Source organism: Nerophis ophidion, linkage group LG23, assembly GCF_033978795.1.
Source record: "Nerophis ophidion isolate RoL-2023_Sa linkage group LG23, RoL_Noph_v1.0, whole genome shotgun sequence".
Classification (NCBI taxonomy): Eukaryota; Metazoa; Chordata; class Actinopteri; order Syngnathiformes; family Syngnathidae; genus Nerophis; species Nerophis ophidion.
In genome coordinates this window covers 19,953,591-19,972,783 of record NC_084633.1, presented here as the reverse complement: position 1 = coordinate 19,972,783, position 19,193 = coordinate 19,953,591, and the positions used below count along the sequence as shown (strand labels likewise).

At 39.7% G+C, this 19,193-nt stretch overlaps 1 protein-coding gene across 6 annotated transcripts in view; it reads left to right on the top strand.

Annotated features, from left to right (window-relative positions):
* Positions 1-19,193, top strand: part of srebf1 (sterol regulatory element binding transcription factor 1) — a 145,677-nt gene that overhangs the window by 120,883 nt on the left and 5,601 nt on the right. For 3 of the 6 annotated variants that reach the window (XR_009803935.1, XR_009803934.1, XM_061885157.1), the window contains exon 18: positions 1,536-1,647. Coding sequence is in view for 4 of the 6 variants with exons in the window: in XM_061885157.1 (XP_061741141.1) it covers positions 1,536-1,647 (112 nt within the window). In the remaining 2 variants the exon portion in view is untranslated. Of the gene's footprint in view, positions 1-1,535; positions 1,648-4,151; positions 4,868-13,142; positions 13,295-19,193 lie in introns of those variants that run through there. The other 3 variants (XM_061885154.1, XM_061885153.1, XM_061885155.1) reach the window with 2 other exon arrangements.

Sequence of the window (19,193 nt, the reverse complement as noted above, 5' to 3'; positions counted from 1 at the left end):
ATAATACGTTACAGTAATCGAGACGAGGCGTAACAAACGCATGGATAATGATCTCGGTGTCTTTAGTGGACAAAATGGAGCGAAATTTAGCGATATTACGGAGATGAAAGAAGGCCGTTTTAGTAACCTAAGACCTTCTGGAGGAAAGTTCTGTGGTCAGATGAGACAAAAATGGAGCTGTTTGGCCACAATACCCAGCAATATGTTTGGAGGAGAAATGGTGAGGCCTTTAATCCCAGGAACACCAAACCTACCGTCGAGCATGGTGGTGGTAGTATTATGCTCTGGGCCTGTTTTGCTGCTTTACAGCGAGTAAATGGGACAATGAAAAAGGAGGATTACCTCCAAATTCTTCAGGACAACCTAAAATCCTCAGCCTGGAGCAGGGGTAGGGAACCAATGGCTCTAGAGCCAGATGTGGCTCTTTTGACGGATGCATCTGGCTCTCAGATTAATTTTAGCTGACATTGCTTAACACGATAAGAAATTAATATTTCAACTGGTAATCGGAGTTAAAAATAATGTTCAAAATCCAAAACATTCTCCTGCATTTTAATCCATCCATTCGTTTTCTACCGCATCTGTTCAAGAAGGCGCATTAATGGTAAGAAGTATTCTATTTATTATTGGTTAGCTTCAGAATAAAAATGTTATTAAAAAGAACATGAGTTATTGTACTCCAAAAATGTTGACGTTACTTAAAAATGCACGCATTTAGTTGTATTCAGTGTTAAAAAAATAATATGGAAATACATTTGAAAATATTTGGCTTTCATGGCTCTCTCAGCCAAAAAGGTTCCCGACCCCTGGCCTGGACGTTGGGTCTTGGGTGCGGTTGAGTGTTCCAACAGGATAAAAGAGTGGTAAAGGAATGGCTAAATCAGGCTAGGATTAAACTTTTAGAATGGCCTTCACAAAGTCCGGACTTAAACGTGTGGACAATGCTGAAGAAACAAGTCCATGTCAGAAAACTTAACAAATTTAGCTGAATTGCACCGATTTTGTCAAGAGGAGTGGTCAAAAATTCAAGCAGAAGTGCCTTGTTGCAGTGAAACTTGCCAAGGGACATGTAAACAAATATTAACATTGCTGTATGTATACTTTTGACCCAACTCACATTTTCAGTAGACACATAAAAAATTCATAAAAGAAGCAAACTTCATGAATGTTTTTGTGACCAACAAGTATGTGCTCCAATCACAAAAATATTGTAGAAATGATTGGAAACTCAAGACACGTGTATGTAAACTTTTGACCACGACTATATGTAGAAAGTGAGGATGAAGATGTTTAAAATGTCACAGCTGCATTTTCTGCCGCCTCTATAAAAGTGAGCGTTTTGGGGCAATGGCTGACACGTTTCACCCTTCTTCATGCTGTGTAGACTTTGTCCTCGCAGCATCACATGTTGATTTGGACGTTTGAGGCCAGGTCACACACACACACACACACACACACACGCACACACACCTGAAGCGGAATGAGTCATCACTCTCATCCCTCCTCATTTCTCATCCCTCTCTTTCTTCTTGCAGTTGTTCCTCCACGAAGCCACAGCCAGGCTGATGGCGGGTGCCAGCCCCACACGCACGCATCAGCTCCTGGACCGCTCGCTGCGGCGCCGGGCGACACCCGGAGCCAAGACAGGTAAAAATAAACAATCTGTAAATATATTAAAATTTCTTTAACCGCCACCGGTGCGGCAACAAATATGCAATACAGACAAAAAGTGCCCCGTTTACACACACATCACAGGAGAGAAAAAAGGAAGTCGGTAAAATAAGATCAAATTGCCACAGCTAATTTACTATGGCGTAGAAATTTAATTATTGCACATAAGGTTTTTTTTTTTTAACAAGGAGGATATATTTCACTAAAACTACAGACTCCATGTGCACAATACCGGGGCTGGGCGATACATCCAGTTTGTAAGATACATATTTTTCAACAAAATAGGAATGAAGAAAATATCCTAACATCGTTAAAATGACCAAACACTATTATTTGTTGTGTTCCTTGATTCTCCCCCGCTTGAGTTGTCTACTAAACCCCTCCCCTTCCTACTTGCATACAAGAACATCCTTGATTGGTTAGTTGTTTACTAGGATGAGTCACGATTGGTTGAGATTAGGGATGTCGGATAATATCCGATGAATGCTTAAAATGTAACATCGGGAGTTATCGGTATCGGTTTCAAAATGATCGGTATTGAGTTTTGTCGTGCGGGTTCAATGGACCACCCAGGAAGGACATGCTTTTGAGCAGGTTTGACTTCTTTATTTTGCAGCTCGGATCACCCGGAGCCAAGACAGGTAAAAATAAACAATCAGTAAATATATTAACATTTCTTTAACCGCCACCGGTGCGGCAACGAATATGCAATACAGACAAAAAGTGCCCCGTTTACACACACATCACAGGAGAGAAAAGGAAGTCGGTAAAATAAGAGCAAATTGCCACAGCTAATTTACTATGGCGTAGAAATGTAATTATTGCACATAAGGTTTTTTTTTTTAACAAGGAGGATATATTTCACTAAAACTACAGACTCCATGTGCACAATACCTGGGCTGGGCGATACATCCAGTTGGTAAGATACATATTTTTCAACAAAATAGGAATGAAGAAAATATCCTAATATCATTAAAATGACCAAACATTATTATTTGTTGTGTTCCTTGATTCTCCCCCGCTTGAGTTGTCTACTAAACCCCTCCCCTTCCTACTTGCATACAAGAACATTCTTGATTGGTTAGTTGTTTACTAGGATGAGTCACGATTGGTTGAGATTAGGGATGTCGGATAATATCCGATGAATGCTTAAAATGTAACATCGGGAGTTATCGGTATCGGTTTCAAAATGATCGGTATCGGGTTTTGTCGTGCGGGTTCAATGGACCACCCAGGAAGGACATGCTTTTGAGCAGGTTTGACTTCTTTATTTTGCAGCTCGGATCGCTTTTCAGCTCCTTCCTCCACAGCTCGTTCCCGGTCTGCTTTTCATTCGCCGCCGTCATCGTCGTGCTCGTCTGGCGCTCTGTGTTGCTCTCGCCTCTCGCGCGCTGCGTACTCTCCTCCTCCCTTCTCGATCTCTCCTCTTTCTCCCCTTTTATACAGTGTCAGGAGAAATGTTAAGCCATGCACCTGAATTCGATTGCGGCGGCGTCGCTCCCGGCACGCCCCCGCCTCTCCGCTCCGCCGCATTCTCTGCCTCCTTGCCGTCATCCTGGGCAGGGCTGCAGCGTCCCTTGGCCCGACGTCGACTCGTCAGCCGCGCCTCTCCGGAAGGTTCAATTAGTAAAATTGATAACTTTTTAAAACGCCGCCGTGTACACGGACGTAGGGAGAAGTACAGAGCGCCAATAAACCTTAAAAGCACTGCCTTTGCGTGCCCAATCACATAATCCATCCATCCATCCATTTTCTACCGCTTATTCCCTTTCGGGGGGGCGCTGGCGCCTATCTCAGCTACAATCGGGCGGAAGGCGGGGTACACCCTGGACAAGTCGCCAACTTATCATATTCAACTGAATATGGGTTGAAAAGGATTTTCGAATCATTGTATTCCGTGCCACCCGAACGCCTCCCTAGGGAGGTGTTTAGGGCACGTCCAGCCGGTAGGAGGCCACGGGGAAGACCCAGGACACGTTGGGAAGACTATGTCTCCCGGCTGGCCTGGGAACGCCTCGGGATCCCCCGGGAAGAGCTAGACGAAGTGGCTGGAGATAGGGAAGTCTGGGCTTCCCTGCTTAGGCTGCTGCCCCCGCGACCCGACCTCGGATAAGCGGAAGATGATGGATGTATTCCGTTTATATTTACATCCAACACAATTTCCCAACTCATATGGAAACGGGGTTTGTACAACTTTCCCCCAACTCTGCCACAGAAAGACGGGTTCTTAAACTCATTTTGTCCATCAAATGTTTTATGCTGTGCGTGAATATTGAGTTTAACCAAGAATATGTCCAGATACGCTTGTTCCTCCATATCGCCCAGCCCTCCACAACACCGTGTTATCCCGTTGTCTTCAACATACCCGCTTTTAGATATGTGAGTGCATTTGGATGGCTGGCCAAATACTTTTGGGCAATATAGTGTATGAAACAAACTGTACCCCAAGAACCCAAACGGCGTCCTCCTTGCGTCCGCAGAGGAAAGCGAGACCCGTCCGGGCCAGCGGGAGCAGGCGGAGGCAGTGATGCTGGCCTGCCGCTACCTGCCCCCGGCCTTCCTCTCGGCCCCCGGCCAGCGGGTGGGCATGCTGGCCGACGCTGCCCGCACCTTGGAGAAGCTCGGGGACAAGAGGACCCTCCAGGACTGCCAGCAAATGATCATCAAGCTGGGCAGCGGGACCACCGTCGCCAACAGCTAAAGTACGGCAGCCTCTCATAGCAAACTGAGCACACTGACACTTGTGCAGGAGCCCATTACCACAAGCTTTCTTTGTGAGAGGCCATTGCAGTGCTGCGATTAACCACAGAGAGGCGCCACCCCATCCTCGTCGTGGTTGTTCAGTGTGAATGAAGTGTGTGTATGTGAGGGTTTTTTTAGGAGGAAAACGACCACATTGGGTCAAAGTGCACTAGGCGTTTAAGGCTAACTTTAATTATATATATATATATATATATATAGTGGGGCAAAAAAGTATTTAGTCAGGCACCGGTTGTGCAAGTTCTCCCACTTCAAAGGATGACAGAGGTCTGTCATTTTCATCTTAGGTACACTTCAACTGCTCTCCTTATCTTGCTCTCCTTTCGCTGGTTTAGGCTGTTTGGGTGCATGTCTTTTACACAATTAAGTACGTTTTAGAACTGTAAAGAAAGATAAAAAAAAAAAAAAGATCACTTTGGCATTTTTGTCGCAGGAAGTACTTGTTTGTTTGTGGGTCCTAACATACTTCATTGTCCTTTGATGCCCTATAATGTAAATAATAAACAACTTTCTAAAGATGTTTCATGTTAGACATTATTATCAATTAAATATTTTTAAAAATGTAGAAAAAAAATTCAAATTTTATATATTTACTAAAAAATTTTAAGGATTAAAATGAATTAATGTGAATTTATTTAAATATAAAATGAATACATTTTACAATAATGTATTGTCTATTTGTTATGAATTTATTTAAGCACAAACGTGTAAAATAGAACACAACTACACAATATCTTGCTCTTTTACACAATTAAGTACGTTTTAGAACTGTAAAGAAAGATAAAAAAAAAAAAGATCACTTTGGCATTTTTGTCGCAGGAAGTACTTGTTTGTTTGTGGGTCCTAACATACTTCATTGTCCTTTGATGCCCTATAATGTAAATAATAAACAACTTTCTAAAGATGTTTCATGCATTAAATTGTTAGACATTATTATCAATTAAATATTTTAAAAAGTGTTAAAAAAAAAAATTCTAATTTTCTATATTTACTAAAAAAATTTAAGGATTAAAATCAATTAATGTGAATTTATTTAAATATAAAATGAATACATTTTACAATAATGTATTGTCTATTTGTTATGAATTTATTTAAGCACAAACGTGTAAAATAGAACACGACTACACAATATATTGCTCTTTTACACAATTAAGTACGTTTTAGAACTGTAAAGAAACATAAACAAAAACAAAAAGATCACTTTGCAGGAAGTACTTGTTTGTTTGTGGGTCCTAACATACTTCATTGTCCTTTGATGCCCTATAATGTAAATAATAAACAACTTTCTAAAGATGTTTCATGCATTAAATTGTTAGACATTATTATCAATTAAATATTTTAAAAAGTGTTAAAAAAAAAATCCAGGAATTCACATTCTAGGAATTTTAAAGAATTTATTTGTAATTTATGGTGGACCTCAACTGCGGATGTTGTTGATAGGTGGAAGGAGTACTTCGAAGACCTCCTCAATCCCACCAACACGTCTTCCTATGAGGAAGCAGTGCCTCGGGAATCTGTGCTGGACTCTCCTATTTCTGGGGCTGAGGTCGTTAAAAAGCTTACAAATGTAGACTCGTCAGACCACAGAACCCCTTTCCACTTTGCTTCAGTCCATCTTAGATGAGCTCGGGCCCAGCCGAGCCGGCGGCGTTTCTGGATGTTGTTGATAAATGGGTTTTGCTTTGCATAGTCGAGTTTTAACTTGCACTTACAGATGTAGCGACCAACTGTAGTTACTGACAGTGGTTTTATTAACTGTTCCTGAGCCCATGTGGGGATATCCTTTACACACTAATGTCGGTTTTTGATCCAATACCGCCTGAGGGATCAAAAGTCCGTAATATCATCGCTTACATGCAGTGATTTCTCCAGATTCTCTGAACTTTTTGATGATTTTACGGACCGTAGATGGTAAAATCCCTAAATTCCTTGCAATAGGTCGTTGCAAAATGTTGTTCTAAAACTGTTCGACAATTTGCTTACAAATTGGTGTACCTCGCCCCATCCTTGTTTGTGAGTTACTTAGCATTCATGAAAGCTGCTTTTATAGCCAATCATGGCACCCACCTGTTCCCAATTAGCCTGCACACCTGTGGGATGTTCCAAATAAGTGTTTGATGAGCATTCCTCAACTTGATCAGTATTTATTGCCACTTTTCCCAACTTCTTTGTCACGTGTTGCTGGCATCAAATTCTAAAGTTAATGATTATTTGCACAAAAAAAATAAGTTTATGAGTTTGAACATCAAATATGTTGTCTTTGTAGCATATTCAACTGAATATGGCTTGAAAAGGATTTGCAAATCATTGTATTCTGTTTATATTTACATCTAACACAATTTCCCAACTCATATGGAAACGGGGTTTGTACAACCACAGAAAAACGGGTTTTTAATCCGCCCGGAGTTCCTTAAGGTTCTGGATGCTGTGGGGCTGTCTTGGTTGACAAGACTCTGCAGCATCGCGTGGACATCGGGGGCGGTACCTCTGGATGGGCAGACCGGGGTGGTGGTTCCTCTCTTTAAGAAGGGAGACCGGAGGGTGTGTTCCAACTATGGTGGGATCACACTCCTCAGTAAGGTTTATTCAGGTGTACTGGAGAGGAGGCTACGCCGGATAGTCCAACCTCGGATTCAGGAGGAACAGTGTGGTTTTCGTCCTGGTCGTGGAACTGTGGACCAGCTCTATACTCTGGGCAGGGTTCTTGAGGGTGCATGGGAGTTTGCCCAACCAGTCTACATGTGCTTTGTGGACTTGGAGAAGGCATTGGACCGTGTCCCTCGGGAAGTCCTGTGGGGAGTGCTCAGAGAGTATGGGGTATCGGACTGTCTTATTGTGGCGGTCCGCTCCCTGTATGATCAGTGCCAGAGCTTGGTCCGCATTGCTGGCAGTAAGTCGAACACATTTCCAGTGAGGGTTGGACTCCGCCAAGGCTGTCCTTTGTCACCGATTCTGTTCATAACTTTTATGGACAGAATTTCTAAGCGCAGTCAAGGCGTTCAGGGGTTCTGGTTTGGTGACCGCAGGATTAGGTCTCTGCTTTTTGCAGATGATGTGGTCCTGATGGCTTCATCTGGCCGGGATCTTCAGCTCTCACTGGATCGGTTCGCAGCCGAGTGTGAAGCGACCGGGTGTGAAGTCCGAGTCCATGGTTCTCGCCCGGAAAAGGGTGGAGTGCCATCTCCGGGTTGGGGAGGAGACCCTGCCCCAAGTGGAGGAGTTCAAGTACCTAGGAGTCTTGTTCACGAGTGAGGGAAGAGTGGATGGTGAGATCGACAGGCGGATCGGTGCGGCGTCTTCAGTAATGCGGACGTTGTACCGATCCGTTGTGGTGAAGAAGGAGCTGAGCCGGAAGGCAAAGCTCTCAATTTACCGGTCGATCTACGTTCCCATCCTCACCTATGGTCATGAGCTTTGGGTCATGACCGAAAGGATAAGATCACGGGTACAAGCGGCCCAAATGAGTTTCCAGGTCTCTCCCTTAGAGATAGGGTGAGAAGCTCTGCCATCCGGGAGGAACTCAAAGTAAAGCCGCTGCTCCTCCACATCGAGAGGAGCCAGATGAGGTGGTTCGGGCATCTGGTCAGGATGCCACCCGAACGCCTCCCTAGGGAGGTGTTTAGGGCACGTCCAACCGGTAGGAGGCCACAGGGAAGACCCAGGACACGTTGGGAAGACTTTGTTTCCCCGGCTGGCCTGGGAACACCTCGGGATCCCCCGGGAAGAGCTAGACGAAGTGGCTGGGGAGAGGGAAGTCTGGGTTTCCCTGCTTAGGCTGTTGCCCCCGCGACCCGACTTCGGATAATCGGAAGAAGATGGATGGACATGGCCCCATTCATTCTTTCCTTAACACGGATCAATCGTCCTGTCCCCTTAGCAGAAAAACAGCCCCAAAGCATGATGTTTCCACCCCCATGCTTCACAGTAGGTATGGTGTTCTTGGGATGCAACTCAGTATTCTTCTTCCTCCAAACATGACAAGTATAGTTTATACCAAAATGGATACATGGATGATACAGCAGAGGATTGGGAGAATATCATGTGGTCAGATGAAACCAAAATAGAACTTTTTGCTATAAACTCAACTGGTCGTGTTTGGAGGAAGAAGAATACTGAGTTGCATCCCAAGAACACCATACCTACTGTGAAGCATGGGGGTGGAAACATCATGCTTTGGGGCTGTTTTTCTGCTAAGGGGACAGGACGATTGATCCGTGTTAAGGAAAGAATGAATGGGGCCATGTATCGTGAGATTTGGAGCCAAAACCTCCTTCCATCAGTGAGAGCTTTGAATGGTTGACTGAATACTTATTTTCCACCATAATTTACAAATAAATTCTTTAAAATTGCTGGGATTTTTTCCACATTCTGTCTCTCACAGTTGAAGTGTACCTATGATGAAAATGACAGACCTCTGTCATCATTTGAAGTGGGAGAACTTGACTAAATACTTTCCTGCCCCCCTGTATATTTGTCCATGTGATGGACATCTTTATGAGGTTATTTCCATAGTTGTACTGATGTGTATAGATCATGTATTTATAATGTGTATGGATTTGGATTCAGCAGTATTTGCGCACACTTGGGAATGACAAATGCTCATTTTCCGTTATTTAAAACAGCATTCGACCCAGCCCGTGAGAAATCAGTGACGGAAACGGCCTCAAAGTTGCAGGGGTGACATTTTGCCGACTTTTTTGCTGTGGTTATTTTTGATCACGGGCGGCGTCGGAATCTGCAGACAAAACCTGTAAAATAGAACACGACTACACAATATCTTGCTCTCCTTTCGCTGGTTTAGGCTGTTTGGGTGCATGTTTTTTACACAATTAAGTACGTTTTAGAACTGTAAAGAAAGATAAAAAAAAAAAAAAGATCACTTTGGCATTTTTGTCGCAGGAAGTACTTGTTTGTTTGTGGGTCCTAACATACTTCATTGTCCTTTGATGCCCTATAATGTAAATAATAAACAACTTTCTCAAGATGTTTCATGCATTAAATTATTAGACAATGTTATCAATTAAATATTTAAAAAAATGTAGAAATTTTATATATATTTAATAGATTTTTTTAAGGATTAAAATCAATTAATGTGAATTTATTTAAATATAAAATGAATACATTTTACAATAATGTATTGTCTATTTTGTTATGAATTTATTTAAGCACAAACGTGTAAAATAGAACACGACTACACAATATCTTGCTCTTTTACACAATTAAGTACGTTTTAGAACTGTAAAGAAACATTAAAAAAAAAAAAGATCACTTTGGCTTTTTTGTTGCAGGAAGTACTTGTTTGTTTGTGGGTCCTAACATACTTCATTGTCCTTTGATGCCCTATAATGTAAATAATAAACAACTTTCTAAAGATGTTTCATGCATTAAATTGTTAGACATTATTATCAATTAAATATTTTAAAAAATGTTAAAAAAAAAAATTCAAATTTTATATATTTACTAAAAAATGTTAAGGATTAAAATCAATTAATGTGAATTTATTTAAATATAAAATGAATACATTTTACAATAATGTATTGTCTATTTTGTTATGAATTTATTTAAGCACAAACGTGTAAAATAGAACACGACTACACAATATCTTGCTCTCCTTTCGCTGGTTTAGGCTGTTTGGGTGCATGTTTTTTACACAATTAAGTACGTTTTAGAACTGTAAAGAAACATTAAAAAAAACAAAAAGATCACTTTGGCATTTTTGTCGCAGGAAGTACTTGTTTGTTTGTGGGTCCTAACATACTTCATTGTCCTTTGATGCCCTATAATGTAAATAATAAACAACTTTCTCAAGATGTTTCATGTTAGACATTATTATCAATTAAATATTTTAAAAAATGTTTAAAAAAAAAATTCAAATTTTATATATTTACTAAAAAATTTTAAGGATTAAAATCAATTAATGTGAATTTATTTAAGTATAAAATGAATACATTTTACAATAATGTATTGTCTATTTGTTATGAATTTATTTAAGCACAAACGTGTAAAATAGAACACGACTACACAATATCTTGCTCTCCTTTCGCTGGTTTAGGCTGTTTGGGTGCATGTCTTTTCCACAATTAAGTACGTTTTAGAACTGTAAAGAAAGATAAAAAAAAAGATCACTTTGGCAATTTTGTCGCAGGAAGTACTTGTTTGTTTGTGGGTCCTAACATACTTCATTGTCCTTTGATGCCCTATAATGTAAATAATAAACAACTTTCTAAAGATGTTTCATGCATTAAATTATTAGACAATGTTATCAATTAAATATTTTAAAAAATGTAGAAAAAAAATCAAATTTTATATATATTTAATAGATTTTTTTAAGGATTAAAATCAATTAATGTGAATTTATTTAAATATAAAATGAATACATTTTACAATAATGTATTGTCTATTTTGTTATGAATTTATTTAAGCACAAACGTGTAAAATAGAACACGACTACACAATATCTTGCTCTTTTACACAATTAAGTACGTTTTAGAACTGTAAAGAAACATTAAAAAAAAAAAAAAGATCACTTTGGCATTTTTGTCGCAGGAAGTACTTGTTTGTTTGTGGGTCCTAACATGCTTCATTTTCCTTTGATGCCCTATAATGTAAATAATAAACAACTTTCTAAAGATGTTTCATGCATTAAATTGTTAGACATTATTATCAATTAAATATTTTAAAAAATGTTTAAAAAAAAATTGAAATTTTATATATTTACTAAAAAATTTTAAGGATTAAAATCAATTAATGTGAATTTATTTAAATATAAAATGAATACATTTTACAATAATGTATTGTCTATTTTGTTATGAATTTATTTAAGCACAAACGTGTAAAATAGAACACGACTACACAATATCTTGCTCTTTTACACAATTAAGTACGTTTTAGAACTGTAAAGAAACATAAACAAAAACAAAAAGATCACTTTGCAGGAAGTACTTGTTTGTTTGTGGGTCCTAACATACTTCATTGTCCTTTGATGCCCTATAATGTAAATAATAAACAACTTTCTAAAGATGTTTCATGCATTAAATTGTTAGACATTATTATCACTTAAATATTTTAAAAAATGTTAAAAAAAAAAATTCAAATTTTATATATTTACTAAAAAATTTTAAGGATTAAAATCAATTAATGTGAATTTATTTAAATATAAAATGAATACATTTTACAATAATGTATTGTCTATTTTGTTATCAATTTATTCAAGCACAAACGTGTAAAATAGAACACGACTACACAATATCTTGCTCTCCTTTCGCTGGTTTAGGCTGTTTGGGTGCATGTCTTTTACACAATTAAGTACGTTTTAGAACTGTAAAGAAACATAAAAAAAAAAAAGATCACTTTGGCATTTTTGTCGCAGGAAGTACTTGTTTGTTTGTGGGTCCTAACATACTTCATTGTCCTTTGATGCCCTATAATGTAAATAATAAACAACTTTCTCAAGATGTTTCATGCATTAAATTATTAGACAATGTTATCAATTAAATATTTTAAAAAATTTAGAAAAAAAATCTAATTTTATATATATTTAATAGATTTTTTTAGGATTAAAATCAATTAATGTGAATTTATTTAAATATAAAATGAATACATTTTACAATAATGTATTGTCTATTTATTATGAATTTATTTAAGCACAAACGTGTAAAATAGAACACGACTACACAATATCTTGCTCTCCTTTTGCTGGTTTAGGCTGTTTGGGTGCATGTCTTTTTACACAATTAAGTACGTTTTAGAACTGTAAAGAAACATAAAAAAAAAGATCACTTTTGGCATTTTTGTTGCAGGAAAAACTTGTTTGTTTGTGGGTCCTAACATACTTCATTGTCCTTTGATGCCCTATAATGTAAATAATAAACAACTTTCTAAAGATGTTTCATGCATTAAATGATTAGACAATGTTATCAATTAAATATTTTTAAAAATGTAGAAAAAAAGGGGTGGTTATGTAAAACTGAATTGGCTGCAAAGTAAACAAAAACAGAATGCTGGACGACAGCAAAGACTTGCGGAGCGGATGGCGTCCACAAAGTGCATCCGTACATAATATGACAACACTGAAATAAGAGCGCAAGACAAGAACTAAAACACTACACACAGGAGAACAACAACAAACTTCAAACAGGTCAGGGTGTGATGTGACAGGTGGTGCCAGTACACCTACTTTGAGACAAGAGCTATAGTGATGCATGCTAGGTTATGCTTTAAAGTCATATCCAACAATTGTGTTTCAATGTTTTATGTTTTCTGCTGGTGGTGTGCCTTGGCATTTTTTTCAAAGAAAAAAATGTGCCTGGGCTCAGAAAAGGCTGAAAAACACTGATATAGACAATGGACATTTATCCATGAAAATATGGAGAAGCAGCACAAAGGAACTACCGTATAAATCCGCTTTCCAAGGTAAATGATTTCCATTTTACAGTACATTACTTCATAAAAATACTGTCATTGTTTGTACTCTACTTAAGTCTATTGTTTCGATGTTTATTTAGTAAAATATTGTTTTTGTAATTAATAATAGTATATTTCATTTGTAAACAACCTCAAAGTGCTAGAGTGTATTACATTTTTTTTTTGTAAAAATAAAAAGATAATAAAAATAAATATAAACTAGAACAAGCTAATAGCTAGTGCTAGTATGCATATATCTTTTTTTTTTTAATTATGTTTTTTAACCCTTTTTTTAAAAACATCCACAGTCTGTGGTGTCCTCAGGTGGTCAGGGAGAGCGTTCCACAGACTGGGAGCGGTGGAGCAGAAAGCCCAGTCTCCCATTGTTTGTAGCCTTGTCCTCGAATGTTGGACGAGGTTAGCCTGTCCGGAGCCGACGTGCCATGTGGAGGATTTGGGGGTGAGCAGTATTTCCACATTTAATGTTGAACCCTTGCAAATCCATTCTTTTGTATTTAATGCCATTTTAGGGCAAGCGAAATCGCTAAATTTAAAGGCCTACTGAAATGAGATGTTCTTATTTAAACGGGGATAGCAGCTCCATTCTATGTGTCATACTTCATCATTTCGCCCTATTTTTTTGCTGAAAGGATTTAGTAGAGAACATCCACGATAAAGTTTGCAACTTTTGGTCGCTAATAAAAAAGCCTTGCCTGTAGCAGAAGTAGCAGACAATGTGCGCGTGACATCACGGGTTGTGGAGCTCAATCATGGTTTCGGACAGAGAAAGCGACAATTTCCCCGTTAATTAGAGCGAGGATGAAATATTTCTGGATGAGGAAAGTGAGAGTGAAGGACTAGAAAAAAAAGGGGGAAAAAAACTAGACCGTAGAGCGATTCAGATGTTATTAGACAAATTTACTAGGATAATTCGGGAAAATCTTTCATCTGCTTATTGTGTTTCAAGTTTATTCACAATACCACAATTACAGTAGTGGTGAAATGTCATCATTTAAAGATGTTGGTACGTGAAAGGGTCCCCCAAATAAGCTAAAAGAAGCTTTTGACAGGGGGTCCAAAGGACAGTATATATATGGAAAGATGAAAACATGGTAGCAAGCACAAAAACAAAAAACAAAACAACAACGCTATATAATAAACACAAGATAGTAGTTACTAGTGTTTTAGTGAGGTTATATGGTCGTACCGTACAACGTGAAAGTCGGAAGTGTGTCGCCACGGGTGTGGTGATTGGCAGTGTCTCTGAAGGAAGCCATGTTTCTCAAGCATCCGACGGTCCGGGGCGGCCGGTTTTTGATTGATTGATTGATTGATACTTTTATTAGTAGATTGCACAGTATAGTACATATTCCGTACAATTGACCACTAAATGGTAACACCCCAATACGTTTTTCAACTCGTTTAAGTCGGGGTCCACGTTATTCAATTCATGGTGGGAGGAGGCAAGAAAGTCCGCAGCTGCCTCTTTGACAGCTGCAGGAGGAACGACGCAAGCTCTCCGCTCATGTCTACGGTAAGAGCCGACTTATTACCACCGTTTTCTCACTGAAACATACTGGTTGACATGTGGTAGGGAACCATGTTCGTTTGAGCGCTCTGTTCCGGGGCGGCATGGCGTAGTGGGTTGCAGGTTCGCTTCCCACCTATGGACATCCAAATTGCTGCCGTTGTGTCCTTGGGCAGGACACTTCACCCTTTGCCCCCGGTGCCACTCACACTGGTGAATGAATGATTGGTGGTGGTCGGAGGGGCCGTAGGCGCAAACTGGCAGCCACGCTTCCGTCAGTCTACCCCAGGGCAGCTGTGGCTACAGATGTAGCTTACCACCACCAGGTGTGAATGAATGATGGGTTCCCACTTCTCTGTGAGCGCTTTGAGTATCTAACAATAGAAAAGCGCGATATAAATCTAATCCATTATTATTATTATTATTATCTTTCGGGAATGTTTGTGTTCCCACCTACGTCTTTCTTCTTTGACGTCTCCATTATTCATTGAACATATTGCAAAAGATTCGGCAACACAGATGTCCACAATACTGTGGAATTATGCGATGTAAACAGACGACTTATAGAACGGTGCTGGAACAAAATGTCTTCTACAATGCGTGACGTCACGCGCACGCGTCATCATACCGACGTTCTAGACAGGATACTTCTGCGCGAAATTCAAAATTGCAATTTAGTAAACTAAAGCGGCCGTATTGGCATGTGTTGCAATGTTAATATTTCATCATTGATATATAAACTATCAGACTGCGTGGTCGCTAGTAGTGGCTTTCAGTAGGGCTTTAAAGCAGTAAATATAAGTGTGTGAACATAAATATAAAACTGACCAACCAATAATTCACATAACAAATAATTTGTTCTTGACATGATGACACAAAATGTTCTGAAATATAGTTTATATTCAGTCATGTGACTTGTGTACAAAGTGGTGGTCCACATGGCTAATGTCGCTTTGGTATGCAAACTATCTTAGTGCTCATGGGCAAAAATAATAATATGCAAAAAAGATTTCTCAGGATTATGTGGGCCGGGCAGGCTTCACAGTTCTTTGGCTGAATGAGCAGGCCTCGGTCTCCTTGGTCTCCTTGGTCACATCCTCGCTCGTCCATGCAGACTTGACACTGGTCGGGGGTGGAGTCTGCTCTCTTGGTTGCTTTGTTGGGTCTGCTCCTGTCTCTGGCCATGCTGCCCCCACCCCAGCAGTTGATGGCATGGAACACTGCAGAGGCCACTTTTTGTTGTTTTACTTTTGTGGCTGGTTGCATCAGCTCTGCTCTTTTAATGTCTTTTGATGTGTCCCTCTTACACACATGCTTATGTGTGCCATGGCTATGAGTTTTTTCCCTCCCTTGGCCTCAGTCCGGACCCCCTCTCCAGGGGCCAAAGTTTAGACGGATTTTTTTTTCTCGCCCCAAATTCCCAACAATTACCTGTTTCTCACATTTTTTGTAGGGGCCTCTGGAAGTTGGCAGACCCGTCAGCGATCCTTTTCTGTCTCCCTGTTTTGTTTGATCCTGTTCTGTCTCCCTGATATGTTTCAAAACATATTTTGTCTCCCTGTAATGTTTGATCCTGTTCTGTCTCCATGTAATGTTTCATCCTGTTCTGTTTCCATGTAATATTTCATCCAGTTCTGTCTCCCTGTAATGTTTCATCCTGTTCTGTCTCCATGTAATATTTCATCCAGTTCTGTCTCCCTGTAATGTTTCATCCTGTTCTGTCTCCCTGTAATGTTTCATCCTGTTCTGTCTCCCTGTAATGTTTCATCCTGTTCTGTCTCCCTGTAATGTTTCATCCTGTTTTGTCTCCCTGTAATGTTTCATCCTGTTCTGTCTCCCTGTAATGTTTCATCCTGTTCTGTCTCCCTGTAATGTTTCATCTTGTTCTGTCTCCCTGTAATGTTTCATCTTGTTCTGTCTCCCTGTAATGTTTCATCCTGTTTTGTCTCCCTGTAATGTTTCATCCTGTTCTGTCTCCCTGTAATGTTTCATCTTGTTCTGTCTCCCTATAATGTTTCATCCTGTTCTGTCTCCCTGTAATGTTTCATCTTGTTCTGTCTCCCTGTAATGTTTCATCTTATTCCGTCTCCCTATAATGTTTCATCCTGTTCTGTCTCCATGTAATGTTTCATCCTGTTTTGTCTCCCTGTAATGTTTCATCTTGTTCTGTCTCCATGTAATGTTTCATCCTGTTCTGTCTCCCTGTAATGTTTCCTCCTGTTCTGTCTCCCTGTAATGTTTCATCCTGTTCTGTCTCCATGTAATGTTTCATCCTGTTCTGTCTACCTGTAATGTTTGATCCTGTTCTGTCTCCCTGTAATGTTCCATCCTGTTCTGTGTCCCTGTAATGTTTCATCCTGTTCTGTCTACCTGTAATGTTTCATCCTGTTCTGTCTCCCTGTAATGTTTCATCCTGTTCTGTCTCCATGTAATGTTTCATCCTGTTCTGTCTCCATGTAACGTTTGATCCTGTTCTGTCTCCCTGAAATGTTTCATCCTGTTCTGTATCCCTGTAATGTTTCATCCTGTTCTGTCTACCTGTAATTTTTCATCTTGTTCTGTCTCCCTGTAATGTTTCATCCTGTTCTGTCTCCCTGCAATGTTCCATCCTGTTCTGTGTCCCTGTAATGTTTCATCCTGTTCTGTCTACCTGTAATGTTTGATCCTGTTCTGTCTCCCTGTAATGTTTGATCCTGTTCTGTCTCCCTGTAATGTTTCCTCCTGTTCTGTCTCCCTGTAATGTTTCATCCTGTTCTGTCTCCATGTAATGTTTCATCCTGTTCTGTCTACCTGTAATGTTTGATCCTGTTCTGTCTCCCTGTAATGTTCCATCCTGTTCTGTGTCCCTGTAATATTTCATCCTGTTCTGTCTACCTGTAATGTTTGATCCTGTTCTGTCTCCCTGTAATGTTTGATCCTGTTCTGTCTCCATGTAATGTTTCATCCTGTTCTGTCTCCATGTAATGTTTCATCCTGTTTTGTCTCCATGTAACGTTTGATCCTGTTCTGTCTCCCTGTAATGTTTCATCCTGTTCTGTCTACCTGTAATTTTTCATCCTGTCCTGTCTACCTGTAATGTTTGATCCTGTTCTGTCTCCATGTAATGTTTGATCCTGTTCTGTCTCCATGTAATATTTCATCCAGTTCTGTCTCCCTGTAATGTTTCATCCAGTTCTGTCTCCCTGTAATGTTTCATCCTGTTCTGTCTCCCTGTAATTTTTCATCCTGTTCTGTCTCCCTGTAATGTTCCATCCTGTTCTGTGTCCCTGTAATGTTTCATCCTGTTCTGTCTCCCTGTAATGTTTCATCCTGTTCTGTCTCCATGTAATATTTCATCCAGTTCTGTCTCCCTGTAATGTTTCATCCTGTTCTGTCTCCCTGTAATTTTTCATCCTGTTCTGTCTCCCTGTAATGTTCCATCCTGTTCTGTGTCCCTGTAATGTTTCATCCTGTTCTGTCTCCCTGTAATGTTTCATCCTGTTCTGTCTACCTGTAATTTTTCATCCTGTTCTGTCTCCCTATAATGTTTCATCCTGTTCTGTCTCCCTGTAATGTTTCATCTTATTCCGTCTCCCTATAATGTTTCATCCTGTTCTGTCTCCATGTAATGTTTGATCCTGTTCTGTCTCCCTGTAATGTTTGATCCTGTTCTGTCTCCCTGTAATGTTTGATCCTGTTCTGTCTCCCTGTAATGTTTTATCCTGTTCTGTCTCCATGTAACGTTTGATCCTGTTCGGTCTCCCTGTAATGTTTGATCCTGTTCTGTCTCCATGTAATGTTTGATCCTGTTCTGTCTCCCTGTAATGTTTCATCCTGTTCTGTCTCCACGTAATGTTTCATCCTGTTCTGTCTCCCTGTAATGTTTCATCCTGTTCTGTCTCCCTGTAATGTTTCATCCTGTTATGTCTCCCTGTAATGTTACATCCTGTTCTGTCTACCTGTAATGTTACATCCTGATCTGTCTACCTGTAATGTTTCATCCTGTTCTGTCTACCTGTAATGTTTGATCCTGTTCTGTCTCCCTGTAATGTTTCATCCTGTTCTGTCTCCCTGTAATGTTTCATCCTGTTCTGTCTCCCTGTAATGTTTCATCCTGTTCTGTCGCCCTGTAACATTTGATCCTGTTGTAACTAGTGCCCAGAACAGTATGACAACAAAGGCTGGCTTGATTACCATTGGGGTGTGACATCAGGTAATTACAACCTATTGCCAGTTGGCTGCTATTTTCATGCTCAGATAAAATAATCGGCTGCAATTGTATGCAACAATCTTTGCAATCAGGCCTGTGCTTACTGTATTTAATTGGCTATTAAAAGATGTAATAATGAATCATCACTCCAGTTGTCACACATACAGTCGCGGTCAAAAGTTGACATACACCTGTAAAGAACATAATAAGTTGACATACACCTGTAAAGAACATAATGTCATGGCTCTCTTGAGTTTCCAATCATTTCTACATTTTTTTTTTGTGATAGAGTGATTGGCGCACATACTTGTTGGTCACACAATGTGTTATGGGTCTAGGACAGTGGTTCTTTACCTGGGTTCGATCAGTGGTTCTTTACCTGGGTTCGATCAGTGGTTCTTTACCTGGGTTCGATCAGTGGTTCTTTACCTGGGTTCGATCAGGGGCTCATTGGGCCCCAAACTGCAAACACTTTGAAGCAATGTTCACAGACTCTACTATTCGGCTCCCTATTAGATGCAATGGTTTTCCGTTTTGGGACCATGACACCCCAAACAATGTTCCCTCTAATTCACCATCTGATAAGCAGGTCTGTCATTTTAATAATAATAATAATAATTGATTTTATTTGTAAAAAGTACT